Below are 21662 nucleotides of genomic sequence, written 5' to 3'. Positions count from 1 at the left end.
GTCCTAGAGTCTGGAGGAAGGGTGGAGAAGCTCATAGCCCAAGTTACTTGAAGTCCAGTGTTAAGTTTCCACAGTCTGTGATGATTTGGGGTGCAATGTCATCTGCTGGTGTTGGTCCATTGTGTTTTTTGAAAACCAAAGTCACTGCACCCTTTACCAAGAAATTTTGGAGCACTTCATGCTTCCTTCTGCTGACCAGCTTTTTAAAGATGCTGATTTCATTTTCCAGCAGGATTTGGCACCTGCCCACACTGCCAAAAGCACCAAAAGTTGGTTAAATGACCATGGTGTTGGTGTGCTTGACTGGCCAGCAAACTCACCAGACCTGAACCCCATAGAGAATCTATGGGGTATTGTCAAGAGGAAAATGAGAAACAAGAGACCAAAAAATGCAGATGAGCTGAAGGCCACTGTCAAAGAAACCTGGGCTTCCATACCACCTCAGCAGTGCCACAAACTGATCACCTCCATGCCACGCCGAATTGAGGCAGTAATTAAAGCAAAAGGAGCCCCTACCAAGTATTGAGTACATATACAGTAAATGAACATACTTTCCAGAAGGCCAACAATTCACTAAAAAAAATTTTATTGGTCTTATGATGTATTCTAATTTTTTGAGATAGTGAATTGGTGGGTTTTTGTTAAATGTGAGCCAGAATCATCACAATTAAAAGAACCAAAGACTTAAACTACTTCAGTCTGTGTGCATTGAATTTATTTAATACACGAGTTTCACAATTTGAGTTGAATTATTGAAATAAATGAACTTTTCCACGACATTCTAATTTATTGAGATGCACCTGTATATGCATGGCAAACTCAATTTTATTGTGTGTTGTGTGTACAAGGTAACATGTTTTCTGATCTCACCAGGCCAATAAGAAATGTGAAGAGGCACGCCAGGAGAAGGAGACAATGGTGATGAAGTATGTTCGTGGAGAGAAGGAGGCACTGGACTTGCGCAGGGAGAAAGAACAGCTGGAGAAGAAGCTACGAGAGGCCACAACCGAAGTAGACAAACAGGCCCGACGGGGAAACTCACTGGCCCAGGAGAAAGGACGCCTGCAGCAGCTATATGATGCCAAGGTCACACATTAGATACTGTTTATCTTGACAATTCATGTTATATATCCCTTGCAACTACAAGAGCATGTTCACATTGGACAGCTCTTGCTGTCCCATTTGTTTATAGTTTTTTTTCTTGGATGAGTAATAAGAGCTGCAGTGTGTATATATAGACTCTGTGCAAGTTCTCAGTAGTCTTTTGTTTGATTAACCCCCCTTTAGGAGAATGAGGTAACGAGAATGTCTCGCGAGCTGGAGAAAGTCAAGGAAGAAATCAATTCTCATGTCATCAAAGTAAAGTGGGCACAGAACAAACTGAAGAGCGAAACAGACGCTCACAAGGTAAACTTAAAAATTACACACACTTATGTGTTTATAGGGCACATTTTTATAGAAAGATATATTCAATGTTGGGGAAGAGGGAAGTTAAATTCCACTTAATGGAATGAAGGTAATCCAGCACATTAATGGAATGACATCAGGAAAGTATTACACTGCATAATTACAGTTGGAACAGTTTTTCCCCAAAATGTCGTCTTTTGTCTCTGTTTGAGGTTGGTATTTGATGTGTTTTAGGAAACAGTTGTCTGAAATGTTTGTGTTGACGTTGGTCACTTGATTAAAATATAATTACTCTGTCTCTGTAACAACAGGAAACAAAAGACAAACTCCGAGAGACAACTGCCAAGCTGACTCAAGCAAAAGAAGAGACAGAACAGATCCGCAAAAACTGCCAGGACATGATTCGCACGTACCAGGTACCGTTTTCTAAGGATGAAATAAGATAAGGCAGTAATGCCCACTAGAGGGCAGCATAGACTCCAGGGTAGTTTGAAAGCATTTAGATCTACTGTATATGAGTATATGTGCTGTTTCTATTGTTTGGTCAAAATCTCAGTGTTTTCTGTATCACTGTGTGTTTCCTGCAGGAATCTGAAGAGATAAAATCAAATGAATTGGACGCAAAGCTGCGAGAGACCAAAGGAGAGCTGGACAAGCAAAAACAGGAGCAGACTGACCAGCTAGAGGTGCAGTTTCACCACATCATTTGTTTTTAAAGGGATAGTTCACCCAAAAATGGCAATTCTCTCATCATTTACTTTTGCTTGTGGGTCCAAACCCATATCATTTTCTTTCCTCTGTGGGACAAAAAAAAGGAGATGTTGGGCTGTGTTTTAGTCCTCCATTAGTCACCATTCAATTTCATTGCATCTTTATTTTCCATACAATGGAAGTGAATGGTATCTGAGGCTGCCATTCTGCCTAACCTTTCCTTTTGTGTTCCAAGGAAAAAAGAAATTCACAGGGTGAGTAAATGATGACAGAATATACAGTGTATGTATATGTGTGTGTATGTATATATGTGTGTGTGTGTGTGTGTGTGTATAAAAATTCACTAATCCTTTTAGTGTTCCTGTGGCTCAACTATTAGAGCATGGTGCTAACAATGCCAAGATCATGGGGTCAATTCCCAGGGAATACAAAATCAGAGTCAATGTAGTTATACCTCAAATGTACTGTATCACTTTGGATAAAAGCATCTGCCAAATGCATAAATGCACCAGTTACCTCATTCAGATGTATTTAATGTGTTTCCCTAGCGAACGGAGGCTTTGTAAAATCAGTTTTACAGCTTTGGTCGGCGGATGTTTGTTCATGTTTACACCTCATACGTCTTTGGTTTGCTTCTCTTACAGCTCTTTTGCCACTGTTGCTCTTAGGTATGCCAGTGACCTCAGAGTTTGCCACATGTGGCACTTTGCTAGCTGCTTTTTAACTTGATTCATGAGGAAATGAGCCTCCATTCACCAAGCGTCATTAGTACCTGAGGCTGACAATCAGAGTGTTTATACCCTCGTTGATGAGTCACCACCGTGCAAGAAATAATGTTATTAGCATTTGCATTCTCATTAATATTATTAGCACGTTGCCTAGCAGGCATCCTCTGCTGATAAAGGGGGGGTTAAGGTCTTTGTTTCATTGTTTGATTGGCAGATGTACAAAGCAAAGATTAAGGAGTTGGAGGATCTGAAGAGGACTTTTAAAGAAGGCATGGACGAGCTGACCACTCTGCGGACCAAGGTGGAAACAAATTTCTGTTGATAACACCATTAAATGATTCTTAAATGATTATGGATGTGCATATTATTCTAACCCATTGGCATTCTGTCTGGCCCTCAGGTTAAGTGTTTGGAGGACGAAAGGCCACGTTGGGAAGACGAACTCTGCAAGTACAGAGAAATCATTAACAGACAGAAGACTGAGATCCAGAATCAGAGAGAGAAACTCACAGCCATCACTAGACTCGAGGAGCAACATCAGAGGTCCGAACACTTGTGCCTACATCAACCCACCTTTGAACCATATCTCCTTCTCCCTTATTTGTCCAACTGCTAGCCCATAGATCTAAGTCAGAGTAGATGCCATATTTACACCTCTTTATACTGACACTTGTCATGGACACAACATCATGCAAAAGCAAATGTTTTTGGTTTCCAGGGTCTCCGGGGATCCTTAAAAAGTATTGAATCTCACAAACTTTTTGTCCATAAAACATCTTAAATATCTTTTTGAAAAGTTTTTAATGTCATTTGTGGAGGTCTTAAATTTGTTGATGGAAAAAAAGGAGCTTTACACTATCGAGTTAAGTGGGCTCTGACATAAAAATGCAGTGCAGCTTATAGGGACGTTTAATGCCATCAGAGCCAACTTTAACTTTGCAGTCAATTGGGACTTGTCTAGTTTTTGTCTGAAAGTCTGTGTAATAGAGCGCAACAGTGCCCTGCCCACTTACTCAGCCACTTATCCTCACTTCCGGGCTGATTCCGTGAGCTTCATTGATCGCGGTTCTCTGATTGGTGAAGTATTCTCTGCTGTACCATGAGTAATGTAGTTGTTAACCAGGAATTCCGCTATCAAACACGCATTTAAACAATGAAGTTGAAATAACTCAGACGGATGGCTTCAACAGAAGCCTATACCATCGATATACAACGTCGGAGCTCAAGGTTGTTCTGTCTTGAAATGTTTGTAAGCTATTGCTGAAAATCAATTCATCTATGGCAAAATTGAATGGGATTTTTACATCCAGGACCAGACTGTTGCGCTCTATTGCACCATTGCGTGATATACAGTATTCGCCGAGTCAGATTCTGTACTGCCTTGCAGTACATTTTCTGATGCAGAATAAATTTACATTGTCTGAAAATTGGGGGTTACTGAGATGAGTAACATTTGGCTGGTCATGTGCTCCCCCATGTGCCAGCCCCCATGATAGGCGACCCACCCCATTTAGAATAAAACTGCATTTTCTAAGCCATTGATATGACTGCCGTCTTCATCTCATTTTAAACATTATTGTCAAACTACTACACATTTCTTTAGGCATAAAAGATTTAAAGAGGAAAAAATTATTCGGTTCACCCTTAATTTGAAGAAGCTTAAATGAGGTTGTGTGAGAATGATATACATTCTGATAAATATGTTGTATTGTCTTAAAGGGATAGTTCACCCAAAAATGAAAATTCTCTCATGATTTACTCACCCTCCTGGCATCCCAGATGTGGATGACTTTCTTCTGTAGAACACAAATGAAGAATTTTAGAAGAATATTTCAGCTATGTAGGTCCATACAATGTAAGTGAATGGGTGCCAAAATTTTGAAGCTCCAAAATTCGCATAAAAAAGTAATCCATATGACTCCAGTAGTTTAATCCTTATGTTCAGACACGATATGGTAGGTGTGGGTGAGAAACAGATCAATATTTAAGTAATTTCTTATCATAAATTCTCCTCCCTGCCCAGTAGGGGGCGATATGCACAAAGAATGTGAATCACCAAAAACAGAAGGAAAATGTGAAGGAAAGAAGGATCTGTTTCTCACCCACACCAATCATATTACTTCAGAAGATATGTATTTAACCACCAGAGTCATCTGGAACACTTTTATGTTTCCTTATATGGAGTTTTGAGCTTCAAAATTTTGGCACCCATTCACTTGGATTGTATGGACCTACAGAGTGGAGAAATTCTTCTAGAAATCTTCATTTGTGTTCAGCAGATGAAAGAAAGTTATACACATCTGGGATGGCATGAAGTTGAGTAAATTATGACAAATTTATTTTTCATTTTTGTGTGAACTAACACTTTAAGGTCCAAGGTCACCTCTAATTTGTTTTATCTACTGCAAATGTATGGCAAGATCTATTTACAATGTGACATATTAAGTGGGCTTCACTTCCTTTCCTCACAGTCTTGTTTTTGTTCGCATCAATTAATATATGCCATTTACTCTGATTAAGGTCTGTTATTACCTAGACAACACTACACCTCACTCTCATTTGCATGTTTGAATGACATGTTCTGCTTCACACACACCGAGACTGTCAGATCGTTAGACTGTTAATTTGTCTGTGGATCTGTGCTTCTGTTGAACATGAGTATCAATGAAGTAGCCTGACCTTGAGTAATCTTTCAGTGGTTGGTAGACTCCACTGAGTCGGGAACAGCAGGTGGCTGTGAATCCACTGTAGCGTGATCACACGAGCACCTGCAGCGCTGACAGAATAACTCATACATCGGTGCCCCTCTCACATGGACTGCTCTGATTTCACTCTTTCTTCCTATTGGCACTTAAACGTGTCCAGGGCTTAACAAAAAGGATTTTTTTCTGCTGGCTCGTTCTGGCATGTAGTTCAAATATGTATTTATTCTGACTATATTTTCACTGGCCCCACCACAAAAAATATATATTTTAAATTTTTAGCTATTTATACTGTATATGTCAAGAAGAATTAAATAATAATAATTTTGTAATTAAATATTAAAGGCATAAAATCACCTAAAATCATTATCTCACTTCATGTCATTTTAAATCATGTTTTTTTTATCTTCTGTGTAACACAAAAAGAGATGGAAGACTCACATTTCACTTTCATTGTATGAAAAAAAAAGATGCATTTAAAGTGAATGGTGACTGAGGTGGTCAGCATCTTGTGTGTTTGATGGAAGAAAGTCATACAGGTTTGGAACAGAATGAGTGAGTAAATTATGACAGAATGGACATTTTTCTTTACAAAAAAAGTTACATCAAATTTATTAGCTTTTTTTATTTGCAATAATAGCTGAAGATTATACAGCTCTAATGTAACTCCACAGCTATAAATTCATACACACACTTGTGCTGGAAAATGAGACCTAGAACCCATCTAACTGATGCTTCCCTGACTATCACAAATCATTCTTGCGATTTCTGAAAATATAGATACAGTAGATAACTGCCATAGTAGTGTTTAAATCAGCTGAATTCACAAAAATAATGTTCGATACATCCCAAAATGCACCACTGTCTAGATATGGCACGTGACAGTTCTGTCAGCTGGCCTAAAACTCTCTGACACTGTTAAGCCCTGTGTGCCCATCAACTGGGTTAGCTCACTCTTGGTTTGAGGGTATTTTAAAACTCTCTTTTGCCTAAAATTTGTATTCCCTAGAATGATCAACCTCCTCTCAGGTGTTTTAATTTGACGTTAAATGCCTTCAGATGGTCTGCATTCTGTTGGTCAAGTGGGAATGCTGGTACACCATAATGATCTTAAGAAGAAAAGGGCAGAAATTACTTAAAAGGCACATTCTGTGCCCTGTACATGTGTTGGGCCTGGTGTATAACTTTTGTGCTTGTGTCCATCTCAGGGATGAGCAGGAGGTTGCGTTTTTGCGGGAGGAGGTGGAGAATCTGAACTCTCAGATCACTGATCTGCAGAGGGACGTCGAGGGCAGCAGGACAAGAGAGGGAGAGCTTCTGGGCTTCACTGAGAAACTGACCAGTAAAAATGCTCAGCTGCAGTCAGAGAGCAACAACCTACAGGCCCAACTAGACATATTGAACAGCAACTCCAGAAAACTTAGCAGCAAGCTAGAGGAGACCGAGAGATCCCTCACTGAGATGGTAAGATAATTGAAGACCTTAGTGGACTAAGAGTGTTGGGGAAGGTACATTGAAACCCCACCTTGCCAAGCTACAAGCTACTCGTAATTTAAAGTAGTTGAGCTACAGTCAGGCTACCCTAAAAGTAACCCTAAACGCTAGAGGTAGACTGATATATATATATATATATATATATCGGTTTTACCGATAAATCAGTGCCTATAGTTGCTTTTTGTAACTATCGGTTATCAGCAAAATCTGTGCCGATTGCTGCCGATAGTTTAACGCTTGTTATTGGGTGAACAACTGTTTTATTAAAACAGCTGAGATGATGTTGCATTACTGAAAGAGTTGGCTAGTTTCTCCCCAACACTGCAGACTCGACATCAGTTTGATCATGTCTAATTATATCAATTGACCAGTTTAATTACAGAAACTCCTTTAGACATAAAAGTGTGACATGTTAAAGATGTCTTTAATTTTGAGTCCTTATTCTGTTTGTGTACATGTTTTCAGACGAACAGGTTGAAGAAAGAGGAGCAGCAGAGGCAAGAGGAGGTGCAAGCGCTGCAGACTGAGAGAACAACGCTGCAGACCGAAATGTCTCAGCTGAAGATGCGTGTGGAGGAATTGCGAGATGATCTGGTCACGCAGAAGAGGAAACAGGCGGCCAACATCAAAGACCTCACCAAGCAGCTCATACAGGGTCAGTGCTTATCTTAATCACAGCAAGCACAGCTCCCTCCCATCCTCCAAAAATGCATTTTCTTGATATTTATTGATTTACACTACAAGTGTGGAACCTAGTCATTATTTAAACAAATATAATCTTTTGTTTATTTATTTTTATTATTTATATTTTATTAAGAATGCATTGATGTCATAAGAATACAACAAATTCAGAAAGTGCAGCATGTTGCCATTTCAGTGCACAACTTTTCAAGTCAAAAATGATGTAAAGGTTTTCTATGCAAAATGAAAGCTAGAAAAGGACATCAAAAGACCATGAAACCGGGTTATATCATTCCACACATATATCATCTTTCTCTGCTGTGTGTGTGCACGTCTTAACTAGAATTTGATTAGTTTCTTTTAATAGGCTTGCAGTGAGTAAGTCCTCTCCACTCCCCAGAGCCCACAGGCACTGTTCGTAATTATCAGGCCATATTGATGCTCTCGGTGGGGCAGACTGAAGTTCAGCACAGACAGATTGAGTTTATGTATCTATGCCTGCCTGTAGCCGCAGGAAAGGCTTGGTTAGGGCATAAGACTGTTCATAGCATCTCTCCTTTGAGAGGAGAGAGAAGTAGGGGAGGGCGAGGGAAACAAACGTGCGACATGGGACACTTTTTAGTGTCAGAGGAGCTGTACAGTATGTGATGGTATTTTTAAACAACTCTATTTTTTTCTCCTCCCTTTTGGGTCCCAGTGATCTTCAGCGTCCTTCTCACGGTCCACACATTAGAGCTGATGTGTGTAATTTTTTCAGTATTAAAATACTTTCTCTTTTTGCAATTCCATTTCGTCATGCTAGTGGCACTGTAGTTGCACCCTTCACCTTTAAATGTAAACTCTCCTCATTGTCGGACAGTACAGATGTGCCTGGTTGCTGGGAGTTTTCTGGCAGGTCATAAGGCCCCCAGCAGGAGCAGCTTAGAATGAGGCACTGAGCAGTAAAAGCACTTGGTCATCAGCCCATTATTGACACTGAGGTGTCTGTCCCTGCCAGGTATGTGTGTGAGAGAGAGCTCATTGTGTGTTTTTGTATCCTTGTGTAGCTCGTAAGAAGCTAGATCAGGTGGAGAATGGTGTATGTGATCGAGAGGGCAGCAGTATGGGCAGCCGCTCCAGTTCCTCAGGTACATCTATTTAACACTTCATTAGAAATGCTGACACTCTTTTTTTTTATCTCTCTGTCCCTATATGCTCTATTTTGGTAACACTTAACATGACATCTATAATGCATTAGAAAGGTTTTCTTAAAGGAATATTTCACCCAAAAATGAAAATTCCCATCGTTTACTCACGCTTATGCCATCCCAGATGTGTATGACTTTTTTTAATCTGCTGAAAACAAATGAAGATTTTTAGAATTATTTCTCTGCTCTTTTGGTCCACACAATGCAAGTGAATGGGTGCCAAAATTTTGAAGCTCCAAAAATCACATAAGTCATCATTGAAGTATTCCATAAGACTCCAGTGATTAAATCCATGTCTTCAGAAAAGATAAGATAGGTGTAGGTTAGAAACGGATATATAAGTCCTTTTTTTTTTTTTTTTTTTTAACTATAAATTCCCCTCCCTGCTCTGTCAGTCTTCAGTTTAGCTTTCACTTTTACATTCTTCGTCTTGTTTTTGGTGATTCACATTCTTAATGTATATCGCCCCCTTCTGGGCAGAGAGAATAATTTCTAGCAAAAAAAGACTGATCTGTTACACCCATACATTTCATATCACTTCTGAAGATATGGATTAAAACACTGGAGTTGTATGGATTACTTTTATGGTGCCTTAATGTGCTTTCTGGAGTGTCAACATTTTGGTACCCATTCAGTTTAATTGTATGGACCTACAGAGCTGAAATATTCTTCTAAAAATCATAATTTGTATTCAGCAAAAAAAAAAAAAGAAAGTCATACACATCTGGGATGGCATGAGGGTGAGTAAATGATGAGAGAATTTTTATTTTTGGGTGAACTATCCCTTTAATGCATCAAAAATGTGTTTGTGATTCTTTATTAAACACTTTGTAATTTATTATATAATTGTAACTACAGTTGTTGTACTTGGGGGCTCTTGGCAAAATGTCACTGAAAGTGACAAAAATGCCCCCGTAATTTAAAATATTGGTAGAAATGCCCTTGTAATAAATTTCTCTTTTTTTTATTTTTTTAATTTGTATCATCTGATAAAGTTCTCAATATTCTATTCTAGGCCTAGTTATGCATTTATCTTGTTAATGAATGGGTTAAATTGAAGTATTTAGCCTAAAAGAATGACATATAGTATATTTTTTATATGGTTAGAAAAATATGCCCTCATAAAGGTAGTACATGCCCCTGAGAATCAAATGCGAGGGGCAAATATTGCCACTTAACTGTTGTTAATTTCTGACACTGATTATAATACTTTCACAGTGTAATGTGTTCAATGGAATGAGGAAGCGGGAGATGGCTTTTCCAACTCAGGAATATCACTTTTTTTGATACACTTTAGGTGAACGTGTTTTATTTTGGTGTAATGTTGAAGCTTCAAATTAACTCAAATAATAGACAGCAGCGGCCAACACACAAACCGCTTCAGGTGTCTGTCTCACTCACCCCCCCACCCTCTGAGGTATGGCCCCATTTTATTTCCCCTGTCTCTCACTGCGAACATAGAAACAAGCAGTTACCAGCAATTCATCTCAGGTGAGAACCCTTACCACTTACTCTCTTTCCAGACAAATGCTCGACCATGCCCTCGCCTCCACACATAGTTCATGGAACACCTTTAAAAAGCATAATGCATTATCACACACAAACACATAGTCAACACATGAAATAATTTTTTTGTTGTTGTGTCGATTGTGTTTTTAATTACTAGTTGACCGATATAGGTTTTTCATTGACCAATGCCAATAGTGATATCAAGAGATTAGGGTCCGAAATAGCCGCTAAATGCATAATACGCTGTAGTGACAGCAAATGAAATCTGAAACTAAATGAATAAAAATCCTGAAATGAAATAAGTTTCATTTCGTAGATTTGGAACTGACCCAGGGGGTAGGTGAGCCTTCTGCTAATCTGCCTATAAAGCGAACACTGTTCTCAACCAATGCAGATAACATCGAAATGGCCAAAATTGGCTGATAAGTCGTCTCACCAATATATTAGTCACTGTCTCTTTCTTACACTCAGGCTCTCTGAATGCACGGGGCAGCAGTATGGATGATCGCTCTCCGGAGAATCAGTCAGGTTCGTCGGCTGTGGTGGTGGACAGCTTCCCTGAGGTGGACAAGGCTGTCCTGGTGGAACGCATCGTACGGCTGCAGAAAGCTCACGCTCGCAAGAACGAGAAGATTGAGTTCATGGAAGACCACATCAAACAGCTGGTGGAGGAGATCAGGAAAAAGACCAAGTGAGTGAAAGAAAAAGACAGAAAAGGTGGAGGAGGATGATAATGGAGAAATCTCCCCCCCCCCCTTTTTTTTTTTTTTCAAAAACACCACTAAAAAGCTTAGTTTGACATTTACCGATTAGCTTGAAGCTGCATGGGTGATTTTGACATTCTGCGTATGCACAAGGTTGTGATCAAGGACACCAAATAGAACTAATTTGTTTAAAAGTTATAATAAAGACAAAGTAGCTCTGAGCTCTTGGTGTGGAGAATTTCTCATAGCTGTCCCTCCTCTCTTACCGACTCCATCAGCAATAGCATCTGTGTCTGCTTGAATTTGGCAGTTTATTGTCCTTATCTTGCATCCTCCCTTTCTCTTGTTTTGTTGCTTTTTTTCCTTTTCTTTATTTGACTAGGACTTCCTGAGCAAGGCTTGGATTTTGGATGTCTGAGTTTCATCAGATAAAGGGATCTGGCTGACATTCATCTTTTTCTTTCACACACACATAGACAGACACACAAGTACCAGGCTATCCAATGCATCTGACAGAGAGGTCTTGGCAGTGATATTTATAGCTGGCGGTTCTTGCGGGAGTGATGCGTCACTGAGGTTGCTAATGATGCCTGATCCATATTCATACGCACTTCCATACATGCAAAATCGGGCTGCTGTTGAACATTTCCATCACCAGTAAAAAAAAATGTATCTTTTTGTGTCGGATGGGGAGACAAACTAAATGGTCTCAGACAAAGAGAGCGTTTTGTGATCTGTCTTTGAATGAGATAAATAATTGAACATGCCGCAGAAGCCTGTGAGTTGGGTTGCTGCCACTGATCTGGACAGAAATGCTGCGTCTGTCCCTTCCCCATCATTTTTGAGTAATGATAGGCCTTGAATAGGTCCACCTGCACTAACCCACATTCATTAGTTCTAATCAAACAACACATCCCATTGAGACCAAGCTTAATTTAGCACTCTTAGCAGATCTTTAGACGTTCTGTACAGCTGAGCTTCTTCAGCAAGTCCAAATCCGTCAAGCAGCGGAATGTTTCCCTGTGCTTATCGACCACGGTGCTATCCGAGTGATTCTTTGTTTGTAATACGGCATCGATGCACATGGCAAGGTTAGATCAGCCCAGTTTATCAAGGCTCAGTCAAAATTGATTGCAGCATAAAAATTAGGTTGATTTAATAGTGTTGCCTTGATTTAGTAGCATTTCCTTCATTAATGCATCTAGCTGAGGTTTCCATGTATCTTTAAAGAGATAAACTTAAGGAAACTCTCTGGGCCTCTCATCCCTGCCAGTTAGGGGAAAACGGTGAAGTTACTGAAGGTGATACTAAGTGTCAGTGGATTTGTCTGTGATTCTTTTTTTTATTGGATTGTAGTGGTGCATAAATGCTTAATATATTGAATGGTGCTTGCTTAATTTGAACAAATCCCTAACCCTTAATTAAACTTTCCACACCGTTTGTGCTACAGACATAAATGATACATTGAATCATGGGTCTTGTTGAGGAGAGGTGTGCTGTTACTTTCCTAAGAAGACAGAATTATGATTTAAACCTAGTGGACAATAAAACTGGCAAATGAAAATCCCATATACTTGCATTGATGAAATATTCAGACTCTTTTGACTTGGGGCAGTGTACAAAGGCCCCAGAGTAGGGTTGGGGATCGTAAGAAATATAACTATTCCGGTTCCGATTTTGTTAACTCGTTAAAGAGGAATCGAAAATCATACGATTCTGGTATTTTGTTTTTTAGAACCAGTTCTCGGTTCCCAACCCCACCCTTTGGGACCCATTGAGACACCAGAATATCATAAAGACATGAGAAATCATGGAAACATGTTCAGGCCAGCTCCGATATCATGACAGGGTTTTGAACAGGCATGCACTACTTACAAAATTTCTTCAGAAATTGTCAGTGGTGCTTTTCTTTTGAAAAAGATTGGTGCGCAATGGGAACATTTTAACCCACATATCAGTCTTCAACACTTTTGCTACATGAATGAAACTAGAATGCTGTCTTAGTTACTCTTTCATATGAACTGATTCGAATTTCAAACACTCAGCTTTACTCACAGCTCTATTGTAGTGATGATAGAAGTTTACAATCCTCATAAAATAAACATTAGGCTCACGTTAGTCTTGTGAATTCTTGAATAAAGACTGAATCTCAGAACTGACATGCACAGACAATTTGTTAGTCATCAATCACACTGCTGCTGAGTGTTAGAACCTGACTCTTTATTTGTCTCTGTGGCACATGACTGTTTTTCTGGGCTGTCCTGCTTCTTTTCCTCTCTCAGCTGTTTTTGATGTTATAAATAAGAATGCGGCCAAGCCACCCTGCTCAAGCTAAACCTCTGATCGGTTTAAGACAAATAGGTCTTCTTATCAAAATCATTCCAGAAGTTGAGGCCATAGTCATGTTTTTGCAATACTACCAAAATTGTTTGATCAAAGCAAAAGTCATGATGGCAGTGGAGTGTATTACTACCAAATGCATTTCTACTACACATCACCTTTGGATGTCACCAGAAAACCTGTCTGTGTGCATGCTTGCAAAATTTAGTGGCAACCTTTTAATTTCTTTTTGTGTTGTTAAATACTCATAATCGTTATAGAGCTGGGGTCCACTTGGACCCCAAAATTAGTGAAAGGTAAGTTGGTTGTTTTTCTATTTTCTTTTGTGTGCGTGCTTCTTGTGTGTACTTTTGTGTGTGCTTGTTCTTTGCGTAGCATCAGCACATCGTAGAGACTTTGTTTACAAAGCATGTGTGAATTGTACATGTTTCTTCCCTGTCACTCTGATAAATAACTAGTTTGAGACATTTGTCACCAGAACCGAATATAGTACCAGCTTTTAAAGTTTACGTTTGATAGATACCCTGGTGTGTTCGTTACAGATTCAGAGAGTGAAACGAGAGTGAATTCATCAATTCAGAAAGCCCTTATGTATATAGTTTTTCTCTCTCTCTCTCTCAGATGGGGACCTTTAGCCTCACGTCCTCTAATGTCTTTGTCTCGAGTAGTGGTCTGAAGAAACCATTAGAATCTAATTCTGCCTTTATTTGGGCCATGCGTCACTGCAGAGAAAATAGATTTGAAATGGGGCTGACTGAAGAGAGAACTATCTCCCGGAGACTGAAAGATAAAAGCCTCATCTCTACTTCATTCTTTATAGAGATCCACACAGGTTGTCTTTTTTTTTTTTTTTTTTTTTTTTCTGTTTCTGCATATTAAATGGACAACAATAGTGGCGGAGATGATAATTACTTGAAATTTCCATCGCTGCTCGCCAGTTTGATTCAGATTGAAGCACTTAAAGCTGAATTACTCGTTTTATATCTTGAAGATTTTAAAGGTGTATTTCAAACTCACTTGATCTTATTAAAACTCTAGGTAAGAAGGTTTTTTTGCACAAAATAAAAGATATTAAATGTACCATTTGTGTATGTATTTTTGTTAATGAAGAAAGCTAAATTTTAAAAAGCTCATTCTGTATCTACAGATAGATGAACGTTATGTTCTTACTTATTAATTGACATTTATGAGACGCTATTGCAAAAGTAATAATGGCATAAAGAGCTTTTTCAGTGACGCATTAAATGAAACCGGCTGAGATTTAGCTGTGTGAAGACTTCTAACCTCTGTGAAAGTGAAGCATATTTATCATCCAGAGTGAAAGGGAGAATGAGAGAGACATTGATGAGGTGTATATGGGTAAAGGGATCCTAGAGGCTGCTGTCCTTCTCTCCCCTGTCCCTAGGTTCATTAGAAACGTCACCTTTAGCCTTTTTTTCGCTGAGGATAACTATGTGACATCGGCCATTATGGCCAGGATTCATTGGCTCTTAGAATGGCTGTGTGCGTACACATATACACGTATGAGAGCACATGCTGTAATTAAAACAGGCCAGTGAGTTAATGCTGTCTACGTGTCTCTGGCAGGATTATCCAGAGTTATGTGCTGCGAGAAGAGTCCGGAGCTCTTTCTTCAGAAGCCTCGGACTTTAACAAAGCCCACCTTAGCCGGAGGGGGGGCATCATGGCTTCGCTTTACACCTCCCACCCCGCCGACAGCGGCCTCACTCTCGACCTCTCACTGGAAATCAACCGCAAACTTCAGGCTGTGCTGGAGGACACCCTGCTTAAGAACATCACATTGAAGGTATGTCTGAGTCACCATTCACAGCAACAACGGAAACCCGAGCCCCTCAAGGGGATAGTCCAGCCAGAGATGAAATTTCTGTCATCATTTACTAATCCTCATGTTCCCAACTCGTATGACTTCTGTGGAACACAAAAGGTGATGGTAGGCAGAATGTTAGCCTCAGTCACAATTCACTTTGATTGCAACTTTTTTCTATAAAAGGAAAGTGAATGGTGATTACATACTATCTAACGTCTCCTGTTGTGTTCCATGGAAAAAAGAAAGCCACATGGGTTTGGAACAACATGAGGGTGAGTAAATGATAAAAGAAGTTTAGTTTTTGGGGATAGTTCACCTAAAAATTATTATTTTCTCATAATTTACTCACCCTCATGCCGTCTTAAACTTACTTCTGCAGAACACAAAGATATTTTGAAGGAGGTATTATCTGTTTTTGTTCATCCATACAATATAAGTCAGTGGATTCAAAATCTTTCAAGCTCCAAAAAGGACAGAAAAAGGTTTAAAAAAGGACATAAGGCAGCATAAAAGTAATTCATATGACTCAAGTGACTTAATCCAAGTCTTCTAAAGTGATGCAATCACTCTGGGTGAGAAACAATGAGCTTCTTCATGAACACGCCAGGGAGACTGCAGATGTCAAGATTTATAATGAATTTTAAGTACTTAAAATTTGGTCTTCTCACACGAAGCTATTGTATTGCATCAGAAGATATGGATTAAACCACTCGAGTCATATGGATTACTTTTATGCTGCTTTTATGTCCTTTATGGAGCGTAAAAATTTTGGACCCCTTTGACGTACAATTGTGCTCAAAAGTTTACATACCCTGGCAGAAATTGTGAAATTTTGGCATTGATTTTGAAAATATGACTGATCATGCAAAAAGCTTATGTTGTCTTTTATTTAAGGATAGTGATCATATGAAGCCATTTATTATCACAGTTGTTTGGCTCCTTTTTAAATCATAATGATAACAGAAATCACCCAAATGGCCCTGATCAAAAATGTACATACCCTTCAATGTTTGGCCTTGTTACAGACACACAAGGTGACACACACAGGTTTAAATGGCAATTTAAAGGTTAATTTCCCACACCTGTGGCTTTTAAAATTGCAATTGTTGTCTGTGTATAAATAGTCAATGAGTTCGTTAGCTCTCACGTGGATGCACTGAGCAGGCTAGACACTGAGCCATGGGGAGCAGAAAAGAACTGTTAAAAGACCTGCGTAACAAAGTAATGAAACTTTATAAAGATGGAAAAGGATATAAAAAGATATACAAAGCCTTGAAAATGCCAGTCAGTACTGTTCAATCACTTATTAAAAAGTGGAAAATTCGGGGATCTCTTGATACCAAGCCAAGGTCAGGTAGACCAAGAAAGATTTCAGCCACAACTGCCAGAAGAATTGTTCGGGATACAAAAAAAACCTGGAAAAAGGTTTCCCAGGCTGCTCTGGAAAAAGACGATGTGGTTGTTTCAAGGAGCACAATACGACGATACTTGAACAAAAATGAGTTGCATGGTCGAGTTGCCAGAAAGAAGCCTTTACTGCGCCAATGCCACAAAAAAGCCCAGTTACAATATGCCTGACAACACCTTGACACGCCTCACAGCTTCTGGCACACTGTAATTTGGAGTGATGAGACCAAAATAGAGCTTTATGGTCACAACCATAAGCGCTATGTTTGGAGAGGGGTCAACATGGCCTATGGTGAAAAGAATACCATCCCCACTGTGAAGCATAGTGGTGGATTACTGATGTTTTGGGAGTGTGTGAGCTCTAAAGGCATGGGGAATCTTGTGAAAACTGATGGCAAGATGAATGCAGCATGTTATCAGAAAATACTGGTAGACAATTTGCATTCTTCTGCACGAAAACTGAGCATGGGACGCTCTTGGACTTTCCAGCACGACAGTGACCCTAAGCACAAGGCCAAGTTGACCCTCCAGTGGTGACAGCAGAAAAAGGTGAAGGTTCTGGAGTGGCCATCACAGTTTCCTGACCTTAATATCATCGAGCCACTCTGGGGAAATCTCAAATGTGCGGTTCATGCAAGATGACCAAAGACTTTGCATGACCTGAATTTGGGGCCTCATAGACAACTATTACAAAAGACTGCATGCTGTCATTGATGCTAAAGGGGGCAATTAACAGTATTAAGAACTAAGGGTATGAAGACTTTTTTTCTTTGTTACCATGTTTTGTTTTATGATTGTGCCATTCTGTTATAACCTACAGTTAAATATGAATCCCATAAGAAATAAAGAAATGTGTTTTGCCTGCTCACTCATGTTTTCTTTAAAAATGGTACATATATTACCAATTCTCCAAGGGTATGCAAACGTTTGAGCACAACTGTATATTGTATGGACAAAAACAAATCCTTCAAAATATCATCTTTTGTTCTGTAAAAGAAACAAAGTCTTACGAGTTTGAGACCGCATGAGTATTGATTAGAGAGTAATTATAATTTTTGGATGAACTATCCCTTTAAAGGAATGTTCTGGGTTAAGTACAAGTTAAGCTCAATCGACAACATTTGTGGCATAATGTTGATTACCACAAAAATTTATTTTGACTTGTTCCTCCTTTTCTTTACAAAAAGCAAAAATCTGGGTTACAGTGAGGCACTCATAATGGTGAATGTGAAATGTGGGCCAAATTTTGAACATTAATATACTCACTGTTTCAAAAGTATAGCCACAAGACATAAAGGATATGCGTGTAAACATGATTTTACAAATATACAAACCTTTTCTGTGTAAAGTTATAACCAATTATGCCACAACTGCTGTCGATTGAGCTTAGCTTATACTGAACCCAGAAAATTCCTTTAAGGCTTTGACAGAATACATTTGTTTTTGCAATGGAAACAGTGACCATGTACAGTACTGTGCAAAAGTCTTAGGCACTTAAGGTGTTTCACAAAAGCATTTGTCTTAAGATGGTTATTTATATCTGCAGCTTTAGTGTGTCAATAGGAAATATAAATGTTAGACTCCCAAACATTACTTTTGCAAATAGAAAAGGTTAGAATAGAAGAACAGGGAGCCCTACAACATATGTCATGGCCCCCACAAAGCCCCCCACTGAACATTGTGTCTGTCTGAGATTACATATAGAGCTTCTGTCTCTGTCGATTGAGACAGCCTAAATAGATAGAAGAACTGTGGCAAAATCTCCAAGAAGCTTGGAACATCCTATCTGCCAACAACCAAGAAAAACTGTTTCCAGGTGTACCTAGGAGAATTGGTGCTGTTTTAAAGGCAAAGGTGGTCACACCGAATATTGATTTAGCTTTTTTATGTTTACTGGACTTTGTATGACATTAAGTGATAAATGAAAACTATTTATTTCATTCTTTTTGAAGACATCCACACTATGCAACAGTTTTCACAAGTGCCTAAAACTTTTGCACAGTACTATATATCCAAACTGGGTGTTGATATGTTAATGTTAGTGTTAAGGTAGTTCCACAATGGTATCCGCTGATGTAATTATAACTGAAAGTAAGCATTTGCGTAACTAGGATTCCATTTGATGGCTATTGGTAGAAAAGCAAACTGGGTGCTGATGGATGACCGTGGTGTATGTGGGCAGATTCCCACACTGGCAGTGACCAGGGCTCAGTTAGAGAGCTGCATTCAGGTCACAGCAAGGACAGAAGCTTTCCTCCATTAGGAAGCACATCAGTGGAAAGATCAGAAAAAATACTGAAGTATGTTTTCAGGACAGGACACAAGGGGAAGGCAGAGTTGCATTCAAAGCACAATGGCCGGATTAGAGTCTTAGTATGAGATGAGCAGGAAATCAGACCGTTTCAAAGCAAAACAGCCTGAAATTGCCTGATTATCCTAGCTCACTGGCCGGTTCTCTCAGATGTACCTCTATTTAGAATCCTGAAACTCTCTCTGTATCTGAATTAACTCAATGGAAGGGTAAATAAGGCTGTTTGGTCCTCACAGCAGTGTAATTTGTTCTCTGGGTACAGGAGAATCTCCAGACACTGGGTTCAGAGATTGAACGACTAATCAAACAGCAACGAGTTCCAGAAGATACAACCAGAAGGAAGTGATGTCGTTTAAAGGGTATAGGCATAAATAACACATGCTGAAGGATTGAGATGATTCTGAAGTCACATACACTGAGGAACCACCTTTTGGGATCAAGACAGTGCTGTTGTGATCAGAGATGTTTGGTCTGATACACACACTGGAGGAACAGTTTGAAATGGACTAAACTGAGCCAGACACACAAACACTTGTACGACAAATGAATGGAATAGAGTTTTCCAAGAGCCTCTCTTGCTTTTGGACTTCACAACGTGCCCAATGTCCAGCTGGCCGGCGTTTGCCCCACTCTTTGCAGTGCCGGTTTTTCTTTTACTTCCCCTCTAGCAGCTCTGTGCAAGTTTATAGCAGAATTGCACAGTCCTCAATCAAACGACCTACAAGAGTATGAAGTTGGGTAGATGAATGAATATCAACGTGACCCCACGCTCCATTTAAAGAACAAAATGTGCCGGACTAATGGATGCCCATTCTACCGCTCTTCAGAAGCTTTCAGAGGACAAATGCAGCTTTTCCTCTATTCACTGCAGTGCAGGTTAATGGCCATTGCTTGCTGCTCTCATACAAATGTGCCAATTAATGAATGTATTATGTAATGAGAAGGATCCTAAGGTGTAATTCCTATATGCTCCGACCCAAGAGTGCGTGCACCATTCCCTGCTTTCACCGCTGCTCGGTTACCGCTACACTTGGATAGTGTTATCTCTCCACCGGCCTTGCAAAGCACTTAAGCAAGAGGAGCCATGCCTAAAAATACAGCTTCTGCTCTGTCCCATATAAAGTGTCTCATTATGAAGTTTATGAAACACGTTAATTGGAATGAATAACAACATCTCAGAAATGTTGATACATTTAGGGCTAGTCTTAAGGGAGCTTGTGATTTTTATTATCAGTTTCTTCTGTCTGGATTTAGTTGTAATTAAATGTTATTGTTAGTACCCCCCCCCGTCTCCTTTTTCCCTTTCTACTTCTGCTTATTTTTTTTCTGTAGAAACAAGCTTATACTATTTATGTTCCACGTCTTTTTTTTTTATTAATGTTTTGAAGCTGCTTTTGAAGAGGCTGTTGCTCATTTACTTGCTTCCCAAAAGAGATGAGTGTAACAACCCAGTGAAATGAAGAAGACATTGTAAATACAAAGGGCAAAAGTGCAATTTTAACCCCCCCTTGTATTTGACTGTAAAAATCACTGAGCTGTATTTACCTCAATCAGGGTCCCTTCTTTGAGTCCAACAAATATCCCCTGGGAACATCCAAATCCGTGGTGATGTAACCACACGGTAAGCAAAATCGTGCAGAGCTGAATCCATTCCAACCAATGAATTGTGATTGCCTTAGGCGTCACTGTCCTGGTTTTCCCTCCGTTCCTCTCTACAGGGGTGCATGTTGAAGGATCGCTTCATTGGATGTTACTGATGGATTTTTCACGCTCACCTTAGACTTTAACAAGCTTGTGGAGGGCAGCAGTGCGAATGATTGGCAGATCTCAGACCATTTTAGTGCCATTCTTGGTCATCTTGGTTTTCCCCCCTTGAGCCACTATTGAAAGTAAAGTCATGCCCATACACTGATAAAAGGTTTATATTAACTTGACATACTGCAACATAAGCTTGTCAAGGTCATATCAACTGTTCCAACACTCAGAGTCTGTGCTGTAGCTCTCAGCACTCCCGAATGCATTGCAGACATTCCGGAACGATGGATGAAGGAAATTATGCAATGTTTGCAGAAAAAAATAGGCATTTACACAGAGCCTTTAATATCGAAATGAAGAAGACTCTCTTTTCTCTCAATTTATCAATGTTCTTTACATTCATAATTTATTTAATGTCCTAAGGAAATATGATAAGAAAGATGTTTGTGAAAGATTAATTGCAAAAGAAAAAATAATCGTGTTGATTCTGTTTCTGGTCTGTCATCTGTGCTCTGCTTGATTGTATAGTGAGTGAAACTGTGATTATAAATTTGTAGATATATTGTACAATGGTCCAATTTTTTAAACCTATGAATCTGGATTCTTCTGTATATACTGTATGGCATTCAAAGGGGATTAAAACAAAAATTCTACGATCACTGGATTCATTTATTTATTTATTTTCCAGTTTTTTAGGACAAGATCGATTAAAAATTAAATAACAATAATATACAATTTATTATTGATAATTATAAATATTAGAAATTCTCATTTTTATTGTTGTTGTTAATAATTATTATTTATTATTTTTCAAACTAAGGGTCCCCTAAAGATCTGCAAGGGAGTGTGTAGACAAATATACAAAACATGCATATATTATACATAATTTTAAATGTAT

The 21662-nt window shown here is 39.2% G+C and overlaps 1 protein-coding gene across 1 annotated transcript in view; it reads left to right on the top strand.

Moving 5' to 3' along the window:
- Positions 1–21416, top strand: part of LOC127427017 (coiled-coil domain-containing protein 186-like) — a 30718-nt gene extending 9302 nt beyond the window's left edge. Inside the window, exons 5-16 of the mRNA XM_051674293.1 lie at positions 874–1086; positions 1288–1407; positions 1719–1823; positions 1995–2093; positions 3061–3147; positions 3247–3389; positions 6757–7012; positions 7508–7697; positions 8770–8850; positions 10891–11110; positions 15051–15270; positions 19272–21416. Of these exons, the coding sequence (XP_051530253.1) occupies positions 874–1086; positions 1288–1407; positions 1719–1823; positions 1995–2093; positions 3061–3147; positions 3247–3389; positions 6757–7012; positions 7508–7697; positions 8770–8850; positions 10891–11110; positions 15051–15270; positions 19272–19355 (1818 nt within the window). The 3' untranslated portion in view covers positions 19356–21416. The remainder of the gene's footprint in view (positions 1–873; positions 1087–1287; positions 1408–1718; positions 1824–1994; positions 2094–3060; positions 3148–3246; positions 3390–6756; positions 7013–7507; positions 7698–8769; positions 8851–10890; positions 11111–15050; positions 15271–19271) is intronic.
- Positions 21417–21662: the final 246 nt, after the last annotated feature.

This window comes from Myxocyprinus asiaticus, chromosome 36 (genome assembly GCF_019703515.2).
Source record: "Myxocyprinus asiaticus isolate MX2 ecotype Aquarium Trade chromosome 36, UBuf_Myxa_2, whole genome shotgun sequence".
NCBI classification, from domain to species: Eukaryota; Metazoa; Chordata; class Actinopteri; order Cypriniformes; family Catostomidae; genus Myxocyprinus; species Myxocyprinus asiaticus.
This window is presented reverse-complemented; position numbering and strand designations above follow the sequence as displayed.